This window comes from Symphalangus syndactylus, chromosome 14 (assembly GCF_028878055.3).
Source record: "Symphalangus syndactylus isolate Jambi chromosome 14, NHGRI_mSymSyn1-v2.1_pri, whole genome shotgun sequence".
NCBI lineage: Eukaryota > Metazoa > Chordata > Mammalia > Primates > Hylobatidae > Symphalangus > Symphalangus syndactylus.
Window position 1 is genome coordinate 79133888 of NC_072436.2, and position 23570 is coordinate 79157457.

Consider the following 23570-nt stretch of genomic DNA (forward strand, 5'->3'; position numbering starts at 1 on the left):
AAAATTCTGCGATTACAGGCATGAGCCACCATGCCTAGCCCAGGTTTATATTTTATTTCTCTTTTTTACCTGAGACTTAATCAGGTTTATATTTTTAAAATATCATAGCTTACTTTGGCCAAGAGAGTAGATGGATGTAGGGTTGGAGGATAAGACTGGAAGCTGTAGAGCAGTTAGAAGACTGTGACAGTTCATGAAAAGTAGTTGCTTCTCTTGTGCCATCAGCAAGATGTAGGTTTTGAGTGTTTTTTTTTTTTCAGGCAATGGTCACAGACTTGCATTAATTCACATCCATTGTAACATAGTTGGCTAATAGGTACTGAACAGTTTTTTTTTTGAACAAATGTTATATCCTTCCGTTGACATCTTTGGTTCTGTGTTACACCAGCTGAATGAATCACTGCCTTCAAACTTTGAAAATGCAATAAATGCATCAATTCAATGCAACAAATATTTTTGAGCACCTGACATGTGTAAGGCCCTGTGTTAAGATTTGGATATTCGGGCCGGGCACAGTGGCTCATGCCTGTATTCCGAGCACTTTGGGAGGCCAAGGTGGGTGGATCACCTGAGGTCAGGAGTTCGAGACCAGCCTGGCCAATATGGCGAAACCCTATCTCTACTAAAAATACAAAAATTAGCTAGGCATGGTGGCGTGTGCCTGTAGTCCCAGCTACTCAGGAGGCTGACGCAGAATTGCCTGAACACGGGAAACAGAGGTTGCAGTGAGCGGAGATTGCACCACTGCCCTCCAGCCAGGGCAACAGAGTGAGACTCCATCTCAAAAAAAAAAAAATTTTTTTTGGATATTCAAAAATAAGTGATACTTGGTTCCAGCTATCTAGGAAATGACATTCTGAGTACCAAGCAAGCAGCCTGCCGGGGTGAGCAGATCAGTTCCAAGATGGTCCTTTGCTTTCCTTGTGGAAGCAGAATAACCCTGCAGAGCCCTGGAAGTAGAATGGTTCCACAGACCCTACATGGGCTGCAGAGAGAAGAAAAATCAGAAAGATTCAATGTCATACATGAAAAGAGAATTTTTATCTTCAGCTTCATTTAAGCCATGCAGCCCCAGGAGTTAGGGCCCTGGTAACTGATTTGCTAGTGGGATGTTGTTTTTACTTCCTGATAGCTGGAATGGGAGAGGCCAGTTTAAAAAAAAAAAAAAAAAAAAAAAAAAAAAAAAAAAAAAAAGGTCCTCTGGCTTCAAGGAGGGTTTAGAGTCAGCTCATTCATTAAAAACTGGATTCTGTGCCTGGCCGCCCCGTCTGGGATGTGAGGAGCACCTCTGCCTGGCCGCCCCGTCTGGGAAGTGAGGAGCGCCTCTGCCCGGCTGCCCTGTCTGGGAAGAAGTGAGGAGCGCCTCTGCCCGGCCACCCCGTCTGGGAAGAAGTGAGGAGCGCCTCTGCCCGGCCGCCCCGTCTGGGAAGAAGTAAGGAGCGCCTCTGTCCGGCCGCCCATTGTCTGGGAAGTGAGGAGCACCTCTGCCCGGCCGCCCCATCTGGGAAGTGAGGAGCGCCTCGGCCCGGCCGCCACCCGTCTAGGAAGTGAGGAGCGTCTCCGCCCGGCCGCCCCGTCTGGGAGGCCTACCACGGAGGCCAGACGCAATGTGGGGGTTGGACGTGGTGGCTCACACCTGTAGTCCCAGCACTCTGGGAGGCCAAGGCGGGTTGATCACTTGAGGCTAGGAGTTCGAGACCAGCCTGGCCAACATGGCAAAACATATGAAAAATACAACAGACAAACCAACCAACCAACCCAGCGACAACAAAACAGATCTACCCTGGAGTCATACTCTAATTTTTTCTATTTTCCTCCCTTTCTGATCCTTTATCCCACTTTCTTTTTCTTCCTCCTCCTTCTCCTTCTTCTTTGTCAAATAGAGGATTGAGTTATTATCATTGATCCATACAAAGTCCCTCTCTCATTTATTTTCTTTAATTCCCACCCCCCATTTCTATTCCCCGTCTTCCCATGTGCAACCTTCCTAATATGTTTGATATGCATCTTTTTGTTTGTATGTATTTTTAGAAAATGTTTATTGTTTTGTGTGCAAAAAAAAATTAATGAAATTCCTTCTAGTCCTAAAAAAAAAAAAAAAAACTGGCTTCTGGGGCCAGGCGCTGTGGCTCACGTCTGTAATCCCAGCACTTTGGGAGGCCAATGCGGGCAGATCACGAGGTCAGGAGATCGAGACCATCCTGGCTAACACGGTGAAATCCCATCTCTACTAAAAATACAAAAAATTAGCCGGGTGAAGTGGCGAGCGTCTGTAGTCCCAGCTACTCTACTCGGGAGGCTGAGGCAGGAGAATGGCGGGAACCCAGGAGGCGGAGCTTGCAGTGAGCCGAGATCTTGCCACTGCACTCCAGCCTGGGTGACAGAGCGAGACTCCGTCTCAAAAAAAAAAAAAAAAAAAAAAATTGGCTTCTATACCAGATGCAGTGGTTCACACCTGTAATCCCAGAACTTTGGGAGGCCAAGCTGAAAGAATTGCTTGAAGCCAGGAGATAGAGACCAGCCTAGGCAACATAGCAAGACCTCATCCCTACCAAAAAACAAAATATTTCCCACAATGGAATACCACTACCCTTCCCTTGTCAAATAAAAACAACTTCCACAAATCATGACATTTAAAATTACTTTAAATGGCTGAGCACAATGGCTTATGCCTGTAATCCCAGCACTTTGGGAGGTTGAAGTGGGAGGATCACTTGAGCCCAGGAGTTCAAGATCAGCCTGGGCAACATAATGGGGCCCTCTCTGCAAAAAATATGAAAATTAGCCAAGTGTGGTGGCATGCACCTATAGTCTTAGCTACTCGGGAGACTAAGGTGGGAGGATTGCTTGTGCCCAGGAGTTCTAGGCTGCAGTAGGCTAGGATGGTGCCACGGCACTCCAACCTGGGTGACAGAGCCAGACCCTGTTTGAAAAAATAAAAAGGATGCTATTTAATTGCTCTGAGGTATGTCCTGGGCACTGGTATTTTTTTTTAAAGGTGTTTTCCAGATGATTCTAATGCACAGTCAAGATTGGAAACTACTGGTCTTGCTAGCCCCTTAAAGAGCTGCACTTGGAGCCATGGAGTAAACCATAGGGTCAAAATATAGCACCTTGTTTCCACAGATTAGATATGGTTTCCTAACCATGCACTCCCGTAGTTGCCTTTACTTTTCCTTCATAGAATTTAAAGAGTTTGGCCAGGCACGGTGGCTCATGCCTGTAATCCCAACACTTCGGAACGCTGGGGCAGGCGGATCACTTGAGGTCAGGAGTTCGAGGCCAGCCTGGCCAACATGGTGAAACCTCATCTCTACTAAAAATATAAAAATTAGCCAGGTGTGGTGGCAAATGCTTGTAGTCCCAGCTACTTGGGAGGCTGAGACAGGAGAATCGCTTGAACCCAGGAGGTGAAGGTTGCAGTGAGCCAAGATCATGCCACTGCACTCCAGCCTGAGCAACAGAACAAGACTTCATCTCAATAAAAAATAATAATAAAAAGAGTTTGTGGCAGGGCATGGTAGATCACACCTGTAATCCCAGCACTTTAGGAGGCCAAGGCAGGAGGATCACTAGAACCCAGGAGTTTGAGACCAATCTGGGCAACGTAGTGAGACTCCATCTCTTAAAAAAAAAGTTTGTAATTTGTGTGTTTGGGTGTGTGTGTGGGTGTGTGTGTGTGTGTAAGGTTGCTTACTAATGTAATTCTCCCCACTGGAGTAGAAGCTTCACAACCGCCAAGCATCTGAATATCAATGCATATCACTGTGGTTAAGAACACAACTTCTAGGGTCAATCTGCATTTGGAATCCCAATTTCATCACTTGCTAGCTATGAGACCTTGGATAAATTTTGTAACCATTATAGGGAGGGGAACATGACACACCGGGGCCTGTCGGGGGGTGGGGGGCAAGGGGAGGGAGAGCATTAGGACAAATACCTAATGCATGCAGGGCTTAAAACCTAGATGACAGGTTGATAGATGCAGCAAACCACCATGGCACATGTATACCTATGTAACAAGCCTAAATGTTCTGCACATGTATCCCAGAACTTAAAATAAAAATAAAAAATAAAAGGTCATAAAAAAATTTGTAGCCATCTGTTTCTCAGTTTCCTCAATGGCAAAATGGGGATTGTTGCAAAATTAGAGTGGTTGTGAGAATTATATGAGATGTGATGATTCTAAAATATGTCTGCAAATTCTTCATTGCTTTTCCCCCCAAAATATGGACCTGAATTTGTGGACTTAGTGACTAATAAATAGAATATTACAGAAGTGATAATGTCTTAGAGATTAGGATATAAAAGTCACTGTGGCTTTGGAACACTTGCTGTGGGGAAGTCAGCTGCCTTGCTATGAAGGCAGTCAATCAGCCTATGGAGAGGCCCATGTGGTGAGGAGCTGAGGCCTCCTGCCAATAGCCCTTCGAGGGGGTCCCTCTTAGAAGTGGACCCTCCAGGCTGGGTGCAGTGGCTCACACCTGTAATCCCAGCACTTTGGGAGGCCGAGGCACGCAGATCACCTGAGGTCGGGAGTTCCAGACCAGCCTGACCAACATGGAGAAACCCCGTCTCTACTAAAAATACAAAATTAGCCAGGCGTGGTGGCCCATACCTGTAATCCCAGCTACTCAGGAGGCTGAGGCAGGAGAACCGCTTGAACCTGGGAGGCGGAGGTTTCAGTGAGCCAAGATCACCCCATTGCACTCCAGCCTGGGCAACAAGAGCAAAACTCCATCTCAAAAAAAAAAAAAAAAAAGGTTGGGGGGGATCCTACAGTCCCAGCCAGGCATTCAGATGGCAGCAATCCCTGCCGACATCGACATCCTGACGGCAACCTCCTGAGAGACCCTGAACAGAACCAACCTGCTAAAGCACTCCAGAATTCCTTACACATGGAAGCTGAGGTAATAAATGCTTGTCATTAAGCCATTACATTTTAGGGTAATTTGTTACTCAGAAATCGATAACTAATACAAGATGATAATGTAAAAGTACTTAAAACATAAACAGTAAGCACTCAGTAAATGTTGATCACTGTTGTTACAGCAATGTTCCACTTTGTATCCTTAGCACCTAACACTTGCTACCTGGTAGGAGCCCAATATACAGCATGCAAGAAAGAATAAATGAATGTACACACAAAGTAAAAGTGAAGGATTGAGGCAATTGTCCATGGTAGTTGTTTCTGAAGTTATTTGAGCAAGGACATTTTCTTTTTCTTTTTTTTTTTTTTTTTTTGAGATGGAATCTCCCTCTGTCACCCAAGCTGGAGTGCAGTGGCATAATCTCTGCTCACTGCAACCTCCACCTCCTGGGTTCAGGCAATTCTTCTGCCTCAGCCTCCCGAGTAGCTGGGACTACAGGCACGTGCCACCACGCCCAGCTAATTTTTGATTCTTTAGTAGAGGCAGGATTTCACCATATTGGGCAGGCTGGTCTCAAACTCCTGACCTCGTGGTCTGCCCGCCTCAGCCTCCCAAAGTGCTGGGATTACAGGCATGAGCCACCGTGCCCAGCTAAGCAAGGACATTTTCAAAGAAAATCTTACCTCTATTTTTGGCCAGAGTTGACTCAAGAAAACGAAAACTTGGTATTTCAAATGGATGGAATTTAATACTGGGAATTGGTTACATAGACAATGGGAGTCCTGGGAAGTCAAATAGAGAAGAGTGAGGAAATCCAGAGATTAGGGCCAGGCACAGTGGCTCACGGCTGTAATCCCAGCACTTTGGGAGGCCGGCATGGGAAGATTGCCTGAGCCCAGGAGCTTGAAACCAGCCTGGGCAACACAGTGAAACCCCATCTGTGTATAAAAAGAAATTTTTTTGGCCAGGTGTGGTGGCTCATGCCAGTAATCCCAGAACTTTTTGGGAGGCCAAGGAGGGTAGATAACTTGAGGTCAGGAATTCAAGACGAGCCTGGACAATATGGCGAAACCCTATCTCTATTGAAGATGCAAAAATTAGCTGGGCATGGTGGCATGCCCCTGTAATCCCAGCTACTTGGGAGGCTGAGGCGGGAGAATTGCTTGAGGCTACAGTGAAACTCCATCTCAAAAAAAAAAAAAAAAGATGATGAGGTTTCGCCATGTTGGCAAGGCTGTTCTCAAATTCCTGGCCTCAAGTGATCTGCCCATCTCGGCCTCCCAAAGTGCTAGGATTACAGGCATGAGCTACCATGCCTGGCCAAATCTAAATTTTTCTCTTTCTTTCTTTCTATCTTTCTTTCTTTCCTTCTTTCTTTCTTTCCTTTTTTTTTTGAGACGGAGTCTTGCTCTGTCGCCCAGGCTGGAGTGCAGTGGCGCGATCTCGACTCACTGCAACCTCCGCCTCCCAGGTTCATTATTTTTAGAATAAACTAAAAAGTTATCTCTCATCCATGTCTCCAATCACCAATAACTCATCACCAATAACTAGCTTTTATTACTTATTCTTATGTAACTTTCCAGAGTTTCTTTATGCCTGTGCTTGTCAGCAAATACATATTCTTTTTATTTTTTATTTTATGTTTGTTTAGAGATAGGGTCTTGCTCTGTCATCCAGGCTGAAGTGCAATGGGGCAATCATAGCTCACTGAAGCCTTGAACTTCTGGGCTCAAGCAATCCTGCCTTAGCCTAGGAGTACAGGCATGCACCACCACACCTGGCTAATATTTTTTTGTTTGTTTGTTTAGACATGGGGGTCTCCCTATGTTAGGCTTAATTTTATTTTTTTAAATCCCCACATAAGGACATGTTTAGGATCTGCCTTTTTTTTTTTTTTTTTTTTTGAGACGGAATCTGGCTCTGTCGCCCAGGCTAGAGCACAGTGGTGCAATCTCGGCTCACTGCAACTTCCGCCTCCTTGGTTCAAGCGATTCTCCTGCCTCAGCCTCCCAAGTAGCTGGGATTACAGGTGTGCGCCACCACGCCTGGCTAATTTTTGTATTTTTAGTAGAGACAGGGGTTTCATCATGTTGGCTGGGCTGGTCTCAAACTCCTGCCCTCAAGCCATCCTCCTGCCTCAGCCTCCCAAAGTGCTGGGATTACAGGCATGAACCACTGAGCCCAACCTAATTTTTTTTTTTAATAGACACAGCATCTCACCATGTGGGCCAGGTTGATCTTGAACTCTTGCCTCAAGCAATCCTCCCACCTCTGCCCCGCAAAGTGCTAGGATTACAGGTGTGAGCCACCTCACTCAGGCTGCTTCTATTTTTTCAGGCTAAATAACATTCCATTGCACGTATATACCACATTTTGTTTATCTATTCATCCACAGATGGACATTTGGTTTGTTTCCATTTCTTTCTTGACTATTGTGAATGGTCAAGAACTTGACAACTCTATGAGGTTAGGAAAAAACTAAACCTGAGAGAATTAAAGTAATACCTAAGAGTACACACAGCTGGTCATCATCAGATCTAGAATTAGATTCCAGAAGCTGTGCCTCTTCCTCTCTGCTATGTCACCTCCTAGTTATCACACACAGGTGCTCTACTTTTCAATACTATCTACATGAGGGGCTGTCTCTCATATGATGTTAGTAAACAGATAAATAGGTACAGTCGCCATGGAGGGCAATTTGGCAATGTTTGTCAAAATGATAAATGTACATGTGCAATAATAGTGCACTTGATACTAACTGTACATGTAAAAATGGTTAAGATAGTAAATTTTATGATGTGTTTTTTTACCACAATGAAAAACAAATCATTTTTTAAATGACATATAGACATACCCTTTGATTCAACATTGTAACTAGATATTTATCCTATTCATATATACATATGTGGAAAATGATATGCCTTCAAGAATATTAATAGCAATCTTTTTTGTATTAACAAAAGGTTAGACTCACATGTCCATCAGAAGGAGGCCAGTGAAATAAATTACGCTCCACTATGCAATGGAATACTAGTCAGTCCTTTAAAAGGAAGATATTTATACTGACAGGGAAAACTGCCATGATACATTGGAAAGTGTAAAACACAAGCAACTGTGTAAAAAACAGGTGGGAGGTAGGGGGTAGAAGGAGAGGGAAAGAAAAAAATACGTATTTGCTTGTATATTGATAGGCTATCTCTGAAAAGAAACCCAAGAAATTCATAACATTAGGCTGGGCCCAGTGGCTCACACCTTTAATCCCAGCAAAAGCTTTGGAAGGCTAAGGCAGGAGGATTGCTTGGGCCCAGGAATTTGGGGCTATGCGCTATGACAATGCCTGTGAATAGCCACTGCATTCCAGCCTGGGCAACACAGTGAAACCCTGTCTCTAAAAAACAAACAAAAAGTGGTTAGGGGCCTTATTTTAACCTTCCAAATGCTTGAAGTCATTTGTGACCACCACCCGCACGCCCCACCACCCCCCACCCCTGGCTCCCAGCCTTCCCTTTTACCAGTGGAACAACCCCAACCTTTAACCTTCTCTCATATACCAATACAGCACCTGTTCAATCATTCTGTCTTCTCTGAGCTCTCCAAATCTTTCTTAAAATGTAGATTTACAATTGGTTCATGATATTTTAGTAAGGATTAGACATATCAAATATTGTGGAAGGATTATTGATTGACTATGTTTACACATGTCCTCCCATTAACACTTTCTCATGTTAGCTTTTCCAAGAATACTTTTTTTTGTTTTGTTTTCTGAGACAAGGTCTCACTCTGTCACCCAGGCTGGAGCGCAGTGGCATGATCTCAGCTCACTGCAGCCTCCGCCTCCTCAAGCTCAAGTGATCCTCCCACTTCAGCCTCCCAAGTATTTGGGACTACAGGCACATGCCACTACACGTGGCTAATTTTTTGTATTTTTATTAGAGAAGAGGTTTCGCCATGTTGCCCAGCTGTTCTTGAACTCCTGGGCTCAAGTCATCCACCTGCCTTGGCCCCACAAAGTGATAGGATTACAGGCATACGCCACCATGCCTGGCCAGTATCTCTGTTCTGAACCATCTTTCTGGAAACAAAATCATGTGGCTGATGTCAATTAAGGTATGGCCCACATCCCAGAGTTAATCTGGTTTGTTTGTTTTTAATTTTTTTGCTTTTTTTAGATGGAGTCTCCCTCTGTTGCCCAGGCTGGAGTGCAGTGGTGTGATCCTCCTGCTTCAGCCTCCTAAGTAGCTGGGATTACAGGCACCCACCACCACACCTGGCTAATTTTTTTTTTTTTTTTTGTATTTTTAGTAGAGATGGGGTTTCACCATGTTGGCCAGGCTAGTCTTGAACTCCTGGCCTCAAGTGATCTGCCCACCTCAGCCTTCCAAAGTATTAGGATTATAGGCATGAGCCACTGCGCCCGGCCTGTTGTTTTTAATTGGAAAAATATGGAATGCATCATGAATTTGCATGTCATCCTTGTGCAGGGGCCATGCTAATCTTCTTTGTATTGTTCCAATTTTAGTATATGTGCTGCCACAGCAAGCACCAGAGCTGATGTTTTTTAAGTCAAAAAGAGATCCATGGATTGTAAACCCATCCATCTGTGGCATGGGGAATGCTGCCAGGATACCCTCCTTTAACAGAACCCAAAGGCGAAGAGGTGAGAGAGGAACAGTGGCTCCATGTCACTGGGGAATGACACAGACCAATTTAGTCAATTCGGCAGAATATTCAGTCAATCCATATATCTGATACACTAATTATCTGCAATGCATACTAAACACCATGTCTAAGACCAGAGTTTTCACACTACAGTACTGCCTAACTAAAAATGGGTTTTCTCCGCCAGTCTATTAATTTACTGAGAGTTCAAGACTTTAGTTAAAGATAAGGGATGGAGGCAACCCAATCCATCAGCAGCCAATCAAGAGACATTTTTCTGAGAACAAAGGTGAAAGAAGGTCAATGGAGGAGCTGGTACCCAATTCCAGATTCTAGAGGTCACAACCACTTTCAATCATTTCGTCCCAGAAGTCTTTGCTTTCTGACCCCTGGATGGCCTTGCTGTTTTACCAACAGATAGAAACCTAGGTGGATTGAATTAATTTTGCTGGCATCAATCCATCAATCACAGGCTTGTTAAATATTAATGCATCAGGCCAAAATGTCCTCAGGTTCTCCAAGAGGTATCCAGGTAACATAATTCAACTGCATTAGCAACTAGAGCTAACCTAAATACACACACACACACACACACACACACACACACAGAGCTACATTGCCAGAGGATTAATTGTGTTAGGGCAATAAGATTATTTCATCCTATTTTTCAAAATACTGCTTTTGAAATTTTTTAAATGGGATTTTAGTAAATATAGGTCACCTCTAAGTATTGTGTGATTAATTTGTATCTTAAAACTCTATGAAGAAGAAACAACTATTCTATAAAGGAGATTTTTTTTTTTTATTTCAGTGCATCAATGTAACATATAGCCATTAAGATATGAGTAGACTGGTGAGTGACCCAGAAAATATTCAGGATACATTGTAAAATGAAAAAACAATGGATACGATACAATGCCATTAAATACATAATATTTTCTTCTTTTTTTTTTCCGAGATGAAATTTCGCTCTTGTCACCCAGGCTGGAGTGCAATGGCTCAATCTCAGCTCACTGCTACCTCCGCCTCCCAGGTTCAAGTGATTCTCCTGCCTCAGCCTCCCCAGTAGCTGTGGTTACAGGCGCTTGCCACCATGCCCAGCTAATTTTTGTATGTTTAGTAGAGACAGAGTTTCACCAGGTTGGCCAGGCTGGTCTCCAATTCCTTTCCTCAGGTGATTTACCCACCTTAGCCTCCCAAAGTGCTGGGATTACAGGCGTGAGCCACCATGCCCGGTCCCATGTCTTCTATTTTAAAGAGAGGTACTTCAGCACTTTGGGAGGCCAAGGCAGGTGGATGGCTTGAGCTCAACAGTTTGAGACCAGCTTGGGCAACATGGTGAAAACCCGTCTCTACCAAAAAATACAAAAATAGCTGGGTGTGATGGTGTGTGCCTGTAGTCCTAGCTACTTGGGGAGCTGAGGCAGGAGGATCGCTTGAGCCCAGGGGGTCAACACTGCAGTGAGACAAAATCTCACCACTGCACTCCAGCTTGGGTGACAAGAGTGAGACCCTGTGTCAAAAAATAAAAATAAAAAATTAGCTGGGCATGGTGGCACATGCCTATAGTCCCAGCTACTCGGGAGGCTGAAGCTGGGAGGACTGCTTAAACCCAGGAGGTTGCGGTTGCAGAGAGCCATGATCGTGCCACTGCATTTCAGCCCAGGTAACAGAACAAGATCCTATATCAACAAAATAAATAAAAATAAAATGGAGTACTCTTGTTCAAGGTTAATTCTTCAGATCTAAGTCCCCTCCTTATTCACTCACCCCCCTGTCCACATCATGCTTTTTTCCTATCTTCCTGTCTGCATCTAAATAAGAATGCCAGATTTAGCAACCCTATATCAATTGCAATATTTGAGACATAAGTATATGGAAATAATTATTTGGTTTTTTGTTTATTTATTGTGTTGTTGTTTGAGACAGAGTCTCACTATTTTGCCCAGGCTGAAGTGCAGTAGCATCTCAGCTCACTGCAACCTCTACCTCCCAGTTTCGAGCAATACTTGTGCCTCAGCTTCCCAAGTAGCTGGGATTACAGGCGTGCACCACCAAGCCCAACCAATTTTTGCATTTTTTGTAGAGACAAGGTTTCACCATATTGGCCAGGCTGGTCTTAAACTCCTGGCCTCAAGTGATCCATCTGTCTCACCTCCCAAAGTTGCTGGGATTACAGGCATGAGCCACTGCACCCAGCCTAAAAAAAAATTTGTTATTTACATGGAATTCAAATATAACCAAGTGTCTTGCATTTTAGGCAACCCTATATATGTAGATTCTCAGCTGTCTTTCATTCTAAGAAAATACCAAAATACACCATCATTCCCACCTCCAACTATTCATCACTCAGACACCCAGAAGGTATCTATCATGCCTGCCATACCATATCTCCTGTTGCCCTTAACAGCCCTGTTTGGGCCTGGCATGATCTGGCCTCCTTTTCTCCCCACCACCTTCACAGTTGATTGGAGGCTGGCCTAGGGGATTACTAGAACCTCCATCTCAGAACTCAGCGCCTATTCACTAGTCAGCCAAATTCCAGCTGCCCCTGAATTGCAGCAGTGTCAGTGCAATAGGAGACCCCCGGTCATAGGAGATTTGGCACCTATCACCCTTGGTTACCCTCCAGAAGTGTCAAATGCAGCCTCTGCCTAACAGTACCAGCGCTCCTCCCCATAGCCTTGATGCTCACAGCCCCCTGGGAAAGGAACCTAGTCCCGGGCTCACTGCCATTGTCAGTGAGGTGGGGAATGTGTAATCTCTCAGGAAGAACTGGGGCATGGTAGATATTCCTGGAACACTGAGGTTCATCTCGATTATATATAACTGTACTATACTTGTTTTCCACATCTGTCTCTCCTAGACTATATACTCCTTGACAGCAAGAGCTATAATTTATGTCCACATACTGAGAATGAGCACAAAGCCTGGGTAGTTTTACCACGAATGAATGAATGAATGAACCAACAAACAAAACGGCCTACAATAAGGGATAGCTAAGCAAACTGTGGTGCCTCAGCTCTGTAGGACACTACTTATCTATTTTTTTTAAGTATATGTGTTATCTTAATACATAGAAATTTTGGTTGGGCACTGTGGCTTACTCCTGTAATCCCAACACTTTGGGAGGCAGAGGTGGTGGATCACCTGAGGTCAGGAGTTTGAGACCAGCCTGGTCAACATGGTGAAATCCTGTCTTTACTAATAATAGAAAAATTAGCTGACCGGGCGCGGTGGCTCACACCTGTAATCCCAGCACTTTGGGAGGCCAAGGCGGGCAGATCAGGAGGTTAACAGATCGAGACCATCCTGCCCAAAACCCTGTTTCTACTAAAAATACAAAAATTAGCTGGGTGTGGTGGTGTGCCCTGTAGTCCCAGCTACTCGGGAGGCTGAGGCAGGAGAATCGCTTGAACCCAGGAGGCGGAGGTTGCAGTAAGCCAAGATCGCGCCACTGCACTCCAGCCTGGTTATAGAGTGAGACTCTGTCTCAAAAAAAAAAAAAAAAAAAAAAAAAAATTGGCCGGGTGTGGTGGCTCATGCCTGTAATCCCAGCACTTTGAGAGGCTGAGGCAGGCGAATCACGAGGTCAGGAGATTGAGACCATCCTGGCTAACACGATGAAACCCTGTCTCTACTAAAAATACAAAAAAAAAAAAAAAATTAGCTGGGCATGGTGGCAGGCGCCTGTAGTCCCAGCTACTCAGGAGACTAAGGCAGGAGAATGGCGTGAACCCGGGAGGCGGAGCTTGCAGTAAGCCGAGATCATGCCACAGCACTCCAGCCTGGGTGACAGAGCGAAACTGTCTCAAAAAAAAAAAAAAAAAAAAATTAGCCGGGTGTGGTGGTACATGCCTATAATCCCAGCTACTCGGGAGGCTAAGGCAGGAGAATCAATTAAACCTGGGAGGCGGAGGTTGCAGTGAGCCAAGATTGCGCCATTACACTCCAGCCTGGGCAACAAGAGTGAAACTCCGTCTCCAAAAAATAAATAAATAAATAACGAGTAAATGAAATAAAATCTATGGTCAGACCACAGTCAAGACTGGCAGAAAATTTGGAGTCATAAATAATTTAGAGACTAATACTTAGCACAAGATTTATCTACAAATTTGCTCAATTTCAAAATAAATATTTGTATGCAGCTAAGAATCCAGAGGGACTTTAGCCTCTGAAGCACTGGAATAAGTAAACCTGCAGGCCTCAGAATTTGAGCTCCTTTTAAAATTGGCTCAGCACAGATCATCAGGACCTCCTGAGACTATGTCATGGTGCATTCTTAACCTTTAAATTAAAAAAAAAAAAAAATTTTCGGTCGCGGTGGCTCACGCCTGTAATCCCAGCACTTCGGGAGGCCAAAGTGGGTGGATCACCTGAGGTCAGGAGTTCGAGACCAGCCTGGCCAACATGGCAAAATCCTGTCTCTACTAAAAATACAAAAATTAGCCGGACTTGGTGGTGCACTTCTGTAGTCCCAGCTACTCGGGAGGCTGAGGCAGAGGAATGGCTTGAAATTGGGAGGTGACGGTTGTACTGAGCTGAGATCATGCCATCGCACTCCAGCCTGGGTGGCAAAGTGAGACTCTGTCTCAATAAATAAATAAATAAATAAATAATAAAAATAAATTTGCTCAAGCTAAAAGATTTTCCTTTTCAGAGGGCACTGTTTACTCTCATGCTCTTCACACTCTAATGTGACAGAAATCCTATCTATTCAACACAAATTGAGAGGAACATCTAGCCATGACATGGTTTCAGCAATAAAGACCAAAAGTATGTCCTTCATTCTCCCAGATAATCCCTGCTGTTTTTTTGCATTTCACGTTTGAATTCAGACCATATTTAAGTGCTAGCCTAGTTCACAGAACTGTAACTCCATAGATATAGGTTAATATCTCCCCAAACTTTTCATCGCGATCCTTCCCTAAAACCTTTGTTAGCTCCTGGTTGTCCAATCCAAATTCCTCAACCATCACATTCCCACAGAAGATAATTTCAATCTGCCCTTCCAATCTTTTATTAATCTCTTCTGCTTTAACTGCATTTGCTTCTGGTGTTTTACTCGTATAAATGCCTAATTCAAGCCCTCCTTCCCTTGCAAACTTCTCAGGTCCTCCCTATCAGAAGACTTTGGGAGCTGTCCTTCAAATTCCTCTGAATAGCTTTTACTCTGCACCTTTCTTTGGCCCTTACCATTTTTCTGGCTTGTATTGTTAATATCCTTTACATGCGTTCATCTGGCATTTGGCATTCGCAAGTAGAAAATGTCATCGCTGAAGGTGGAACGAACCAGCCAGCTGATCTTCACAAGATGGGTCAATGTACCATCAGGTAGGGTCAGAAATTCAATTTGGTACATTCCCATTACCTGAGTGGCATCTTAAAATTTCCAGAAATAACACCATGCTCAGATTTAAGGGACCGAATCATGTTAACCAAAACCTCCCAAGGATGATTTATAAACCAGAATATGCTCTTATTTTGCAGTGGGAATGGCCATTTATATACGCTACTATCCTTCTAATGAAAACCAAATTACAGATAAAGACATTTCTGGTGAGCAGAGACAAGAAGATAGAAAGGAATTGGCTCCATAACCATGTGCTCATGATCTATTGCTGCTATAACAAATTACTATAACCTTAGTGGCTAACAACAAACAAATTTACTTTTTTTTTTCTTCTTGTTTCCCTCAGACCTCGCAAGCCTGGGTAAATTTACTCTCTTACAGCCGTGTAGGTTAGAAGTCTGATTTTAGTCTCACTGGACTAAAATCAAGATGTTGGTATGGCTGTGTTCCTTTCTGGAGGCTCTCAGTTTCTTTCCTTTCCCAGCTTCCCAGGCCCTCACACTCCCTAGCTCATGGCCTCTTCCCCTATCTTCAAAGCCAGCCTTGAATCCTTATTATACATCACATCTCACCAATCTCCACTTTTCCTTAATTTGCCTGCTTTTAAAAAACCCTTGTTATGGCCAGGCACGGTGGCTCACACCTGTAATCCCAGCATTTTGGGAGGCCGAGGAGGGTGGATTACTTGAGTTCAGGAGTTTGAGACCATCCTGGCCAACATGGTGAAACCCCGTCTCTACTAAAAATACAAAAATTAGCTGGGTGTGGTGGCACATGCCTGTAGTCCCAGCTACTTGGGAGGCTGGGGCAGGAGAATCACTTGAACCCGAGAGGCAGAGGTTGCAGTGAGCCAAGATCATGCCACTGAACTCCAGCCTGGACGACAGAACAAGACCCTGTCTTAAAACAAACAAACAAAACCCTTGTTATTAAATTATTCTTATTGGAATGATAGGATAATCCCCTGCCCATCTTGAATTCATATATATATATGTGTGTGTATATATAGATATACATATATATGAATCCACACATATATGAATCATATATATGTGAATCCACACACACATTCTTGCCTTTATTTATTAATTTTAATTTTTTTTTTTTTTAGAGACTGAGTCTCATTACGTTGCCCAGGCTAGTCTCAAACTCCTGGCCTCAAGCGATCCTCCTGCTTCAGCCTCCCAAGTAGCTGGAACTACAGGCTTAAGCCACTGCTCTTACTTATTATTTTGCTTTGTTTTTGTTTTTTGAGATGGAGTCTCACTTCGTTACCCAGACTGGCGTGCAATGGCACAATCTCAGCTCACTGCAACCTCCACCTCCTGGGTTCAAGCGATTCTCGTGCCTCAGCCTCCCAAGTAGCTGGAATTACAGGTGTGTACCACGATGCTCAGCTATTTTTTAAGCAGTCATTCCTTGATGTCCCCCTCAATCTTGTATTTGTAGAGTTTCTCCAGTAATTTTTTTCATAGAATATAATACATTCGCAATCTAAAATACATAAGGCCAGGCACAGTGGCTCACGCCTGTAATCCCAGCACTGTGGCAGGCCGAGGAGGGTGGATCACTTGAGGTCAAGAGTTCAAGACCAGTCTGGCCAACATGGTAAAACCCCGTCTCTACTAAAAGTACAAAAATTAGCTGGGCGTGGTGGCGCATGCCTGCAATCCTAGCTACTGGGAAGGCTGAGACCCGAGAATTGCTTGGACCTGGGAGGCGGAGGTTGCAGTGAGCCGAGATCATGCCACTGCACTCCAGCCTGGACAACAGAGCAAGACTCCATCTTAAAAAGTAAGAATAAAATACATAAATTTCCAGCCAGGCCTATAACCCCAGCACTTTGGGAGGCCAAGATGTTCAGATCGCTTGAGCTCAGGAGTTTGAGACCAGCCTGGCCAACATGGTGAGAACCTGTGCCTACTAAAATACAAAAAATTAGCCTGGTGTGGTGGCAGGCACCTGTAGTCCCAGCTACTCAGGAGGCTGAGGCAGGAGAATCGCTTGAACCCAGGAAGAAGACGTTGCAGTGAGCCAAGATTGTGCCACTGCACTCCTGCCTGGGTGACAGAGGGTGACTCTGTCTCAAAAAAGAAAAAAAAAAATTAGATTTCCCACTATTTCCCACTCTACCTTGTTTCTCTGGAGTGTGTTTCTGCAGTTCCTTTATGCAGATGTAAGCAAAATTATCCTCATTTTTACACAGAACGTACCATCTTAAAAAGTTTTGAACTTTGCATCTTTTTTCACTTAAAAATACATCCTTGGCCAGGTACAGTGGCTCAAGCTTGTAATCCCAGTACTTTGGGAAGCTGAGGCAGGGGAATTGCTTAAGCCTGGAAGTTCGAGATAAGCCTACACAACATGGCAAAACCCTGTCTCTACAAAAGCAAGAAAAATTATCCAGGCGTAGTGGTGCACACCTGTAGTCCCCTTTACTCAGGGGACTGAGGTGGGAGGATCACTTGAGCCCAAGAGGTGGAGGTTGCAGTAAGCTCTGATTGTGCCACTGCACTCCAGTCTGGGTGACAGAACAAGACCCTATCTCTAAAAAGAAAAAAAAATGGCATTTTACATATAAGGTAACCATAAGTCCTGTTTTGTTTGGGAAAGACCCTGTTATGTGTTATGCCTGCTTTTTAAGTGTTTGGATGAGAAATTATATGATCACTCTTTTTTTTTCTTTATTTTACTCTTAGTTCTGGGATACAAGTGCAGAATGTACAGGTTTGTTACATAGGTATACATGTGCCATTGTGGTTTGCTGCACCTATCAAGCCATCCTCTAGGTGTTAAGCCCTGCATGCATTAGGTATTTATCTTAATGCTCTCCCTCCCCTTGCCCCCTACCCCCTGACCTATGTGTGATGTTCCCCTCTCTGTGACCATGCGTTCTCATTGTTCAACTCCCACTTGTGAGTGAGAACATGTGGTGTTTGGTTTTCTGTTCCTGTGTTAGTTTGCTGAGAAGGATGGTTTCCAATTTCATCCATGTCCCTTCAAAGGACATGAGCTCGTTTTTTATGGCTGTATAGTATTCTATGGTGTACATGTGCCATATTTTCTTTATCCAGCCTATCATTGATGGGCATTTGAGTTGGTTCCAAGCCTTTGCTATTGTTAATAGTGCTGCAATAAACATATGTGTGCATGTGTCTTTATAGTAGAATGATTCATAATCCTTTGGGTATATACCCAGTAATGCAATTGCTGGGTCAAATGGTATTTCTGGTTCTAGATCCTTGAGGAATCACAACATTGTCTCCCACAATGGTTGAACTAATTTACACTCCCATCAACAGTGTAAAAGCATTCCTATTTCTCCACAGCCTTGCCAGCATCTTTGTTTCCTGACTTTTTAATAATCACCATTCTAACTGGCATGAGATGGTACCTCATTGTGGTTTTGATTTGCATTTATCTAATGACCAGTGATGATGAGCTTTTTTTCACCTTTGTTGGCTGCATAAATGTCTTCTTTTGAGAAGTGTCTGTTCATATCCTTTGCCCATTTTTTGATAAGGTTGTTTGTTTTTTTCTTGTAAATTTGTTTAAGTTCCTTGTAGAGTCTGGATATTGGACCTTTGTCAGATAGGTAGATTGCAAAAATTTTCTCCCATTCTTAGGTTGCCTGTTCACTCTGATGATAGTTTCTTTGTTGTGCAGAACCTCTTTAGTTTAATTAGATCCCCTTTGTCAATTTTGGCTTTTGTTGCAATTGCTTTTGATGTTTTAGTCATGAAGTCTTTGCCCATGCCTATGTCCTGAATGGGATTGCCTAGGTTTTCTTCTAGGGTTTTTATGGTTTTGGGTTTTACATTTAAGTCTTTAATCCATCTTGAGTTAATTTTTGTATAAGGTGTAAGGAAGAGGTCCAGTTTCTGTTTTCTGCAAATGGCTAGCCAGTTTTCCCAGCACCATTTCTTAAATAAGGATTCCTTTCCCCCATTGCTTATTTTTGTTAGGTTTGTCAAAGATCAGATGGTTGCAGATGTGTGGTGTTATTTCTGAAGTCTCTGTTTTGCTCCATTGTTCTATATATCTGTTTTAGTGTCAGTACCATGCTGTTTTGGTTGCTGTAGCCTTGTAGTATAGTTCGAAGTCAGGTAGCGTGATGCCTCCAGCTTTGTTCTTTTTGCTTAGAATTTTCTTGGCTATACAGGTTCTTTTTTGGTCCATATGAAATTTAAAGTAGTTTTTTCTAACTCTACAAAGAAAGTCAATGGTAGCTTGATGGGAATAGCATTGAATCTATAAATTACTTTGGGCAGTATGGCCATTTTTTTTGTATCTTTAGTAGAGAAGGGGTTTCACCATCTTGGCCAGGCTGATCTCAAACTCATGACCTCATAATCCACGCACCTCGACCTCCTAAAGTGCTGGTATTACAGGCATGAGCCACCACGCCCAGCCTGAGAATTCTTTTCTTTAAGAATGTTGAATATTGGCCCCCACTCTCTTCTGGCTTGTAGGGTTTCTGCAGAGAGATCTGCTGTTAGTCTGATGGGCTTCCTTTTGTAGGTAACCTGACCTTTCTCTCTGGCTGCCCTTAACGTTTTTTCCTTCATTTCAACCTTGGAGAATCTGACTATTATGTGTCTTGGGGTTGCTCTTCTTCAGGAGTATCTTAGTGGTGTTTCTGTATTTCCTGAATTTGAATGTCGCCCTGTCTTGCTAGGTTGGGGAAGTTCTCCTGGATAATATCCTGAAGTGTGTTTTTCAACTTAGTTCCATTCTCCCCGTCAGTTTCAGGTACCCCAGTCAATCGTAGGTTTGCTTTTTCACATAGTCCCATATTGCTTGGAGGCTTTGTTCATTCCTTTTCATTCTTTTTTCTCTAATCTTGTCTTCACACCTTATTTCAGTGAGGTGATCTTCAATCTCTGATATGCTTTCTTCCACTTGATCAATTCAGCTATTGATATTTGTGTATGCTTTATGAAGTTCTCATGCTGTGTTTTTCAGCTCCATCAGGTCATTTATGTTCTTCTCTAAACTGGTTATTCTAGTTAGCAGTTCCTATAACCTTTTATCAAGGTTCTTAGCTTCCTTGCATTGGGTTAGAACATGCTCCTTTAGCTCAGAGGAGTTTGTTATTACCAACCTTCTGAAGCCTACTTCTGTCAATTTGTCAGTCTCATTCTCAGTCCAGTTTTGTGCCCTTGTTAGAGAGGAGAGGAGCTGCGATCATTTGGAGAAGAGGCATTCTGGTTTTTGGAATTTTCAGTGTTTGGGGGCTGGTTTTTCCTCATCTTCGTGGATTTATCTACCTTTGATTTTTGAGGCTGATGACCTTTGGATGGGGTTTTTGTGTGAGGGTCTTTTTTGTTGATGTTGGTGTTGTGCTTTCTGTTTGTTAGTTTTTCTTCTAACAGTCAGGCCCCCGTTCTGCAGGTCTGCTACAGTTTGCTGGAGGTCCACTCCAGACCCTGTTCACCTGGGTATCACCAGTGGAGGCTGCAGAACAGCAAAGATTTCTGACTGCTCCTTCCTCCAGAAGTAGTTTCGTCCTAGAGGGGCACTGGCCTGAGGCCAGACGGAGCTCTCCTGTATGAAATGTCTGTCGACCCCTGTTGGGAGGTGTCTCCCAGTCAGGAGGCACCAGGGTCAGGGACCCACTTGAGGAGGCAGTCTGCCCTTAGCAGAGCTGGAGCACTGTGCTTTTGTGTGTGTGTGTGTGTGTGTGACAGAGTCTGACTCTGTCGCCCAGGCTAGAGTGCAGTAGAACAATCTTGGCTCACTGCAACCTCCGCCTCCTGGGTTCAAGCGATTCTCCTACCTCAGCCTCCTGAGTAGCTGGGATTACAGGCATGTGCCATCATGCCTGGCTAATTTTTGAATTTTTAGTAGAGACGGGGTTTTGCCATGTTGGCCAGGCTGGTCTCAAACTCCTGACTGCAGGTGATCCACCTGCCTCAGCCTCCTAAAGTGCTAGGATTACAGGTGTGCGCCACTGCACCCAGCCAATTATATGATCACTCTATATGGGGTTTGCAGCCCACTTTTTTTTTTTTTTTCCACACAGGGTTACACTCTGTTTCCTGGACTGGAGTGCAATGGTGTGATATCTGTTGCCTCCCCCGCTTTTTTTTTTTTTTTTTTTGAGATGGAATCTTGCTGTGTCACCCAGGCTGGAGTGCAGTGGCGCAATCTCCACTCACTGCAAGCTCCGCCTCCCGGGTTCACGCAATTCTCCTGCTTCAGCCTCCAGAGTAGCTGGGACTACAGGCACCCACCACCACGCCCGACTAATTTTTTGTATTTTCAGTAGACACGGGGTTTCACCATGTTAGCCAGGATGGTCTCAATCTCCTGACCTTGTGATCTGCCCGCGTCAGCCTCCCAAAGTGCTGGGATTACAGGTGTGAGCCACCACGCCCAGCCCACTTTTTATTGAATACAAATTATAGGAAGTTTTAGAAGCTGTGTCCATAGTTGACTAGTTAGTAAATATTTCTTGATTGAGCCACTATGGGTCTCAGTTTGTAGTGAAATATATAATAATGTACAAATGGTCTCGAGCCTATTGTTAATCTTGAAAATTAACTGGAATGTGTTATTTATCCACCTCACAGAAGTGCTCAGAAATAAATAATAAATTATCAATTATATTTGAAGGTGCTACTTTGTTTTGGAAAACAAGTTGGCTACAACAATTTATTTTTTGGTTTTTTAGAGACAGGGTCTCACATTCACAGGCTGGTGTGCAGGGGCATGTGGAATGAGTATAACTCACTACAGTCTGGAACTCCTGAGCTCAAACCATTCTCCTGCCTCAACCTCTGGAGTAGCTGGTACTACAGCATACACCATCATGCTCAGCTAATTTTTCTTCTTCTTCTTTTCTTCTTCTTCTTCTTCTTCTCCTTCTCCTTCTCCTCCTTCTCCTTCTCCTTCTCCTCCTTCTCCTCCTTCTCCTTCTCCTCCTTCTCCTCCTTCTCCTCCTTCTCCTTCTTCTTCTTCCTTCTTTCCTCTTCCTCTTCCTCTTCTTCTTTTTCTTCTTCCTCTTTTATTATCACCATTGTTAAGCACACTCAGCTAATTTAAAATATTTTTTTGTAAAGAGAGGGTCTCGCTACTATGCTCAGACTACTCTCGAATTCCTGGCCTCAAGCAATCCTCCTGCCTTTGTCTCCCAAGGTGCTGGAATTACAGGCATGAGCCACTGCACAGGGCCAAGAAATTTATTCCACATACATATTTACACAGATATTCAAATGTGATTATTAGAAGCTATCCATTGTAACATTTAATAGCAAAAACTGGAAAAAAACAACATGAATGTTCATTAAGAGGGGACTGGTTAAATAAGGCACCCAATAAAATGCTATGCACCCATTAAAAAGAATGGGGCATCAAGAGGACAAAAAGATGAGCCGGGTGCGGTGGCTCACGCCTGTAATCCCAGCACTTTGGGAGGCCGAGGCAGGCAGATCACGAGGTCAGGAGATCGAGACCACACTGAAACCCCGTCTCTACTAAAAATACAAAAAATTAGCCAGGCGCAGTGGCGGGCCGCCTGTAGTCCCAGCTTCTCTGGAGGCTGAGGTAGGAGAATGGTGTGAACCCGGGAGGCGGAGCTTGCAGTGAGCCGAGATTGCACCACTGCACTCCAGCGTGGGCGACAGAGCGAGATTCCGTCTCAGAAAAAAAAAAAAAAAGGAGAGAACAAGAAGAGGAGCCACAGACTGGGAGAGCATATTTGCAAAAGACATGTTTCATAGCTTTCCTTTTACCTCATTGCATTCCTGAGAGCAAGATGGGTCACCCGCAGCTGTACCAGAGCCACCTGCAAAAATTCGGCCAGGGTTCTCGCTCTCATGGCATCTGTTCAGACCTGCACAGTCTGATCCAGAAATATGGTCACAATATGTGCCTCCAGTGTTTCCATCGGTATGTGAAGGATATAGGTTTCATTAAGTTGGACTAAGTGATCTTCCTTGAATGGATTATCCAAGGCGTCCACCCAATAAAAAACCATGATTGTTCTTTGTACATAAAATAAACATTTAAAAACTACAACTACAAAAAACCACCTTTCATAAAGGACTGTTATCCAAGCTATACAAAGAACCCTGAAAACTCAACAATAAGAAAATGAACAACTAGATTTTAAAAGTGGGCAAAAAAACCTGAACAAACGTCTCACCTAGGAAGAAATACGGATGACAAGTAAGCATATTAAAAGATGTCCAGGCCAGGTGCAGTGGCTCACCCTTGTAATCCCAGCACTCTGGGAGGTGGGCGGATAACAAGATCAGAAGTTCGTGACCAGCCTGACCAATATAGTGAAACCCGGTCTCTACTAAAAACACAAAAATTAGCTGGGCGTGGTGGCAGGCGCCTGTAATCCCAGCTACTCAGGAGGCTGAGGCAGGAGAATCGCGTGAACCCGGGAGGCAGAAGTTGCAGTGAACAGAGATCGCGCCACTGCCCTCCAGCCTGGGCGACAGAGTGAGACTCCGTCTCAAAAAAATAAAATAAAATAAAATAAATTAAAGATGTCCAACATCCTAAGTCATTAGGGTATTGCAAATGAAAACGAGATACCTCCACACACCTATTAGCATGGCCAAAATCCAGAACACTGACAGCACCAAATGCTAGCACGGAAGTGAAAAAATAAGAGCTCTCATTCACTGCTGGTGGGATGTAAAATGGCACAGCCTCTTTGGAAGACAGTTGGC

At 43.9% G+C, this 23570-nt stretch overlaps 1 protein-coding gene and 1 non-coding gene across 2 annotated transcripts; one reads left to right on the forward strand and one right to left on the reverse strand.

The window, feature by feature from the left end:
• Positions 1 to 9307: 9307 nt before the first annotated feature.
• LOC129463404 (U6 spliceosomal RNA) lies at positions 9308 to 9414 on the reverse strand. The gene has a single exon (XR_008651172.1). It is a non-coding gene; the product is annotated as a U6 spliceosomal RNA (small nuclear RNA).
• Positions 9415 to 22642: 13228 nt separating this feature from the next.
• On the forward strand, positions 22643 to 22813 carry LOC129462379 (small ribosomal subunit protein uS14-like). Its single transcript, XM_055242314.1, has one exon. The coding sequence runs from the start codon at positions 22643 to 22645 to the stop codon at positions 22811 to 22813; it is 171 nt and encodes a 56-aa protein (XP_055098289.1).
• The last annotated feature ends 757 nt before the right edge of the window (positions 22814 to 23570 follow it).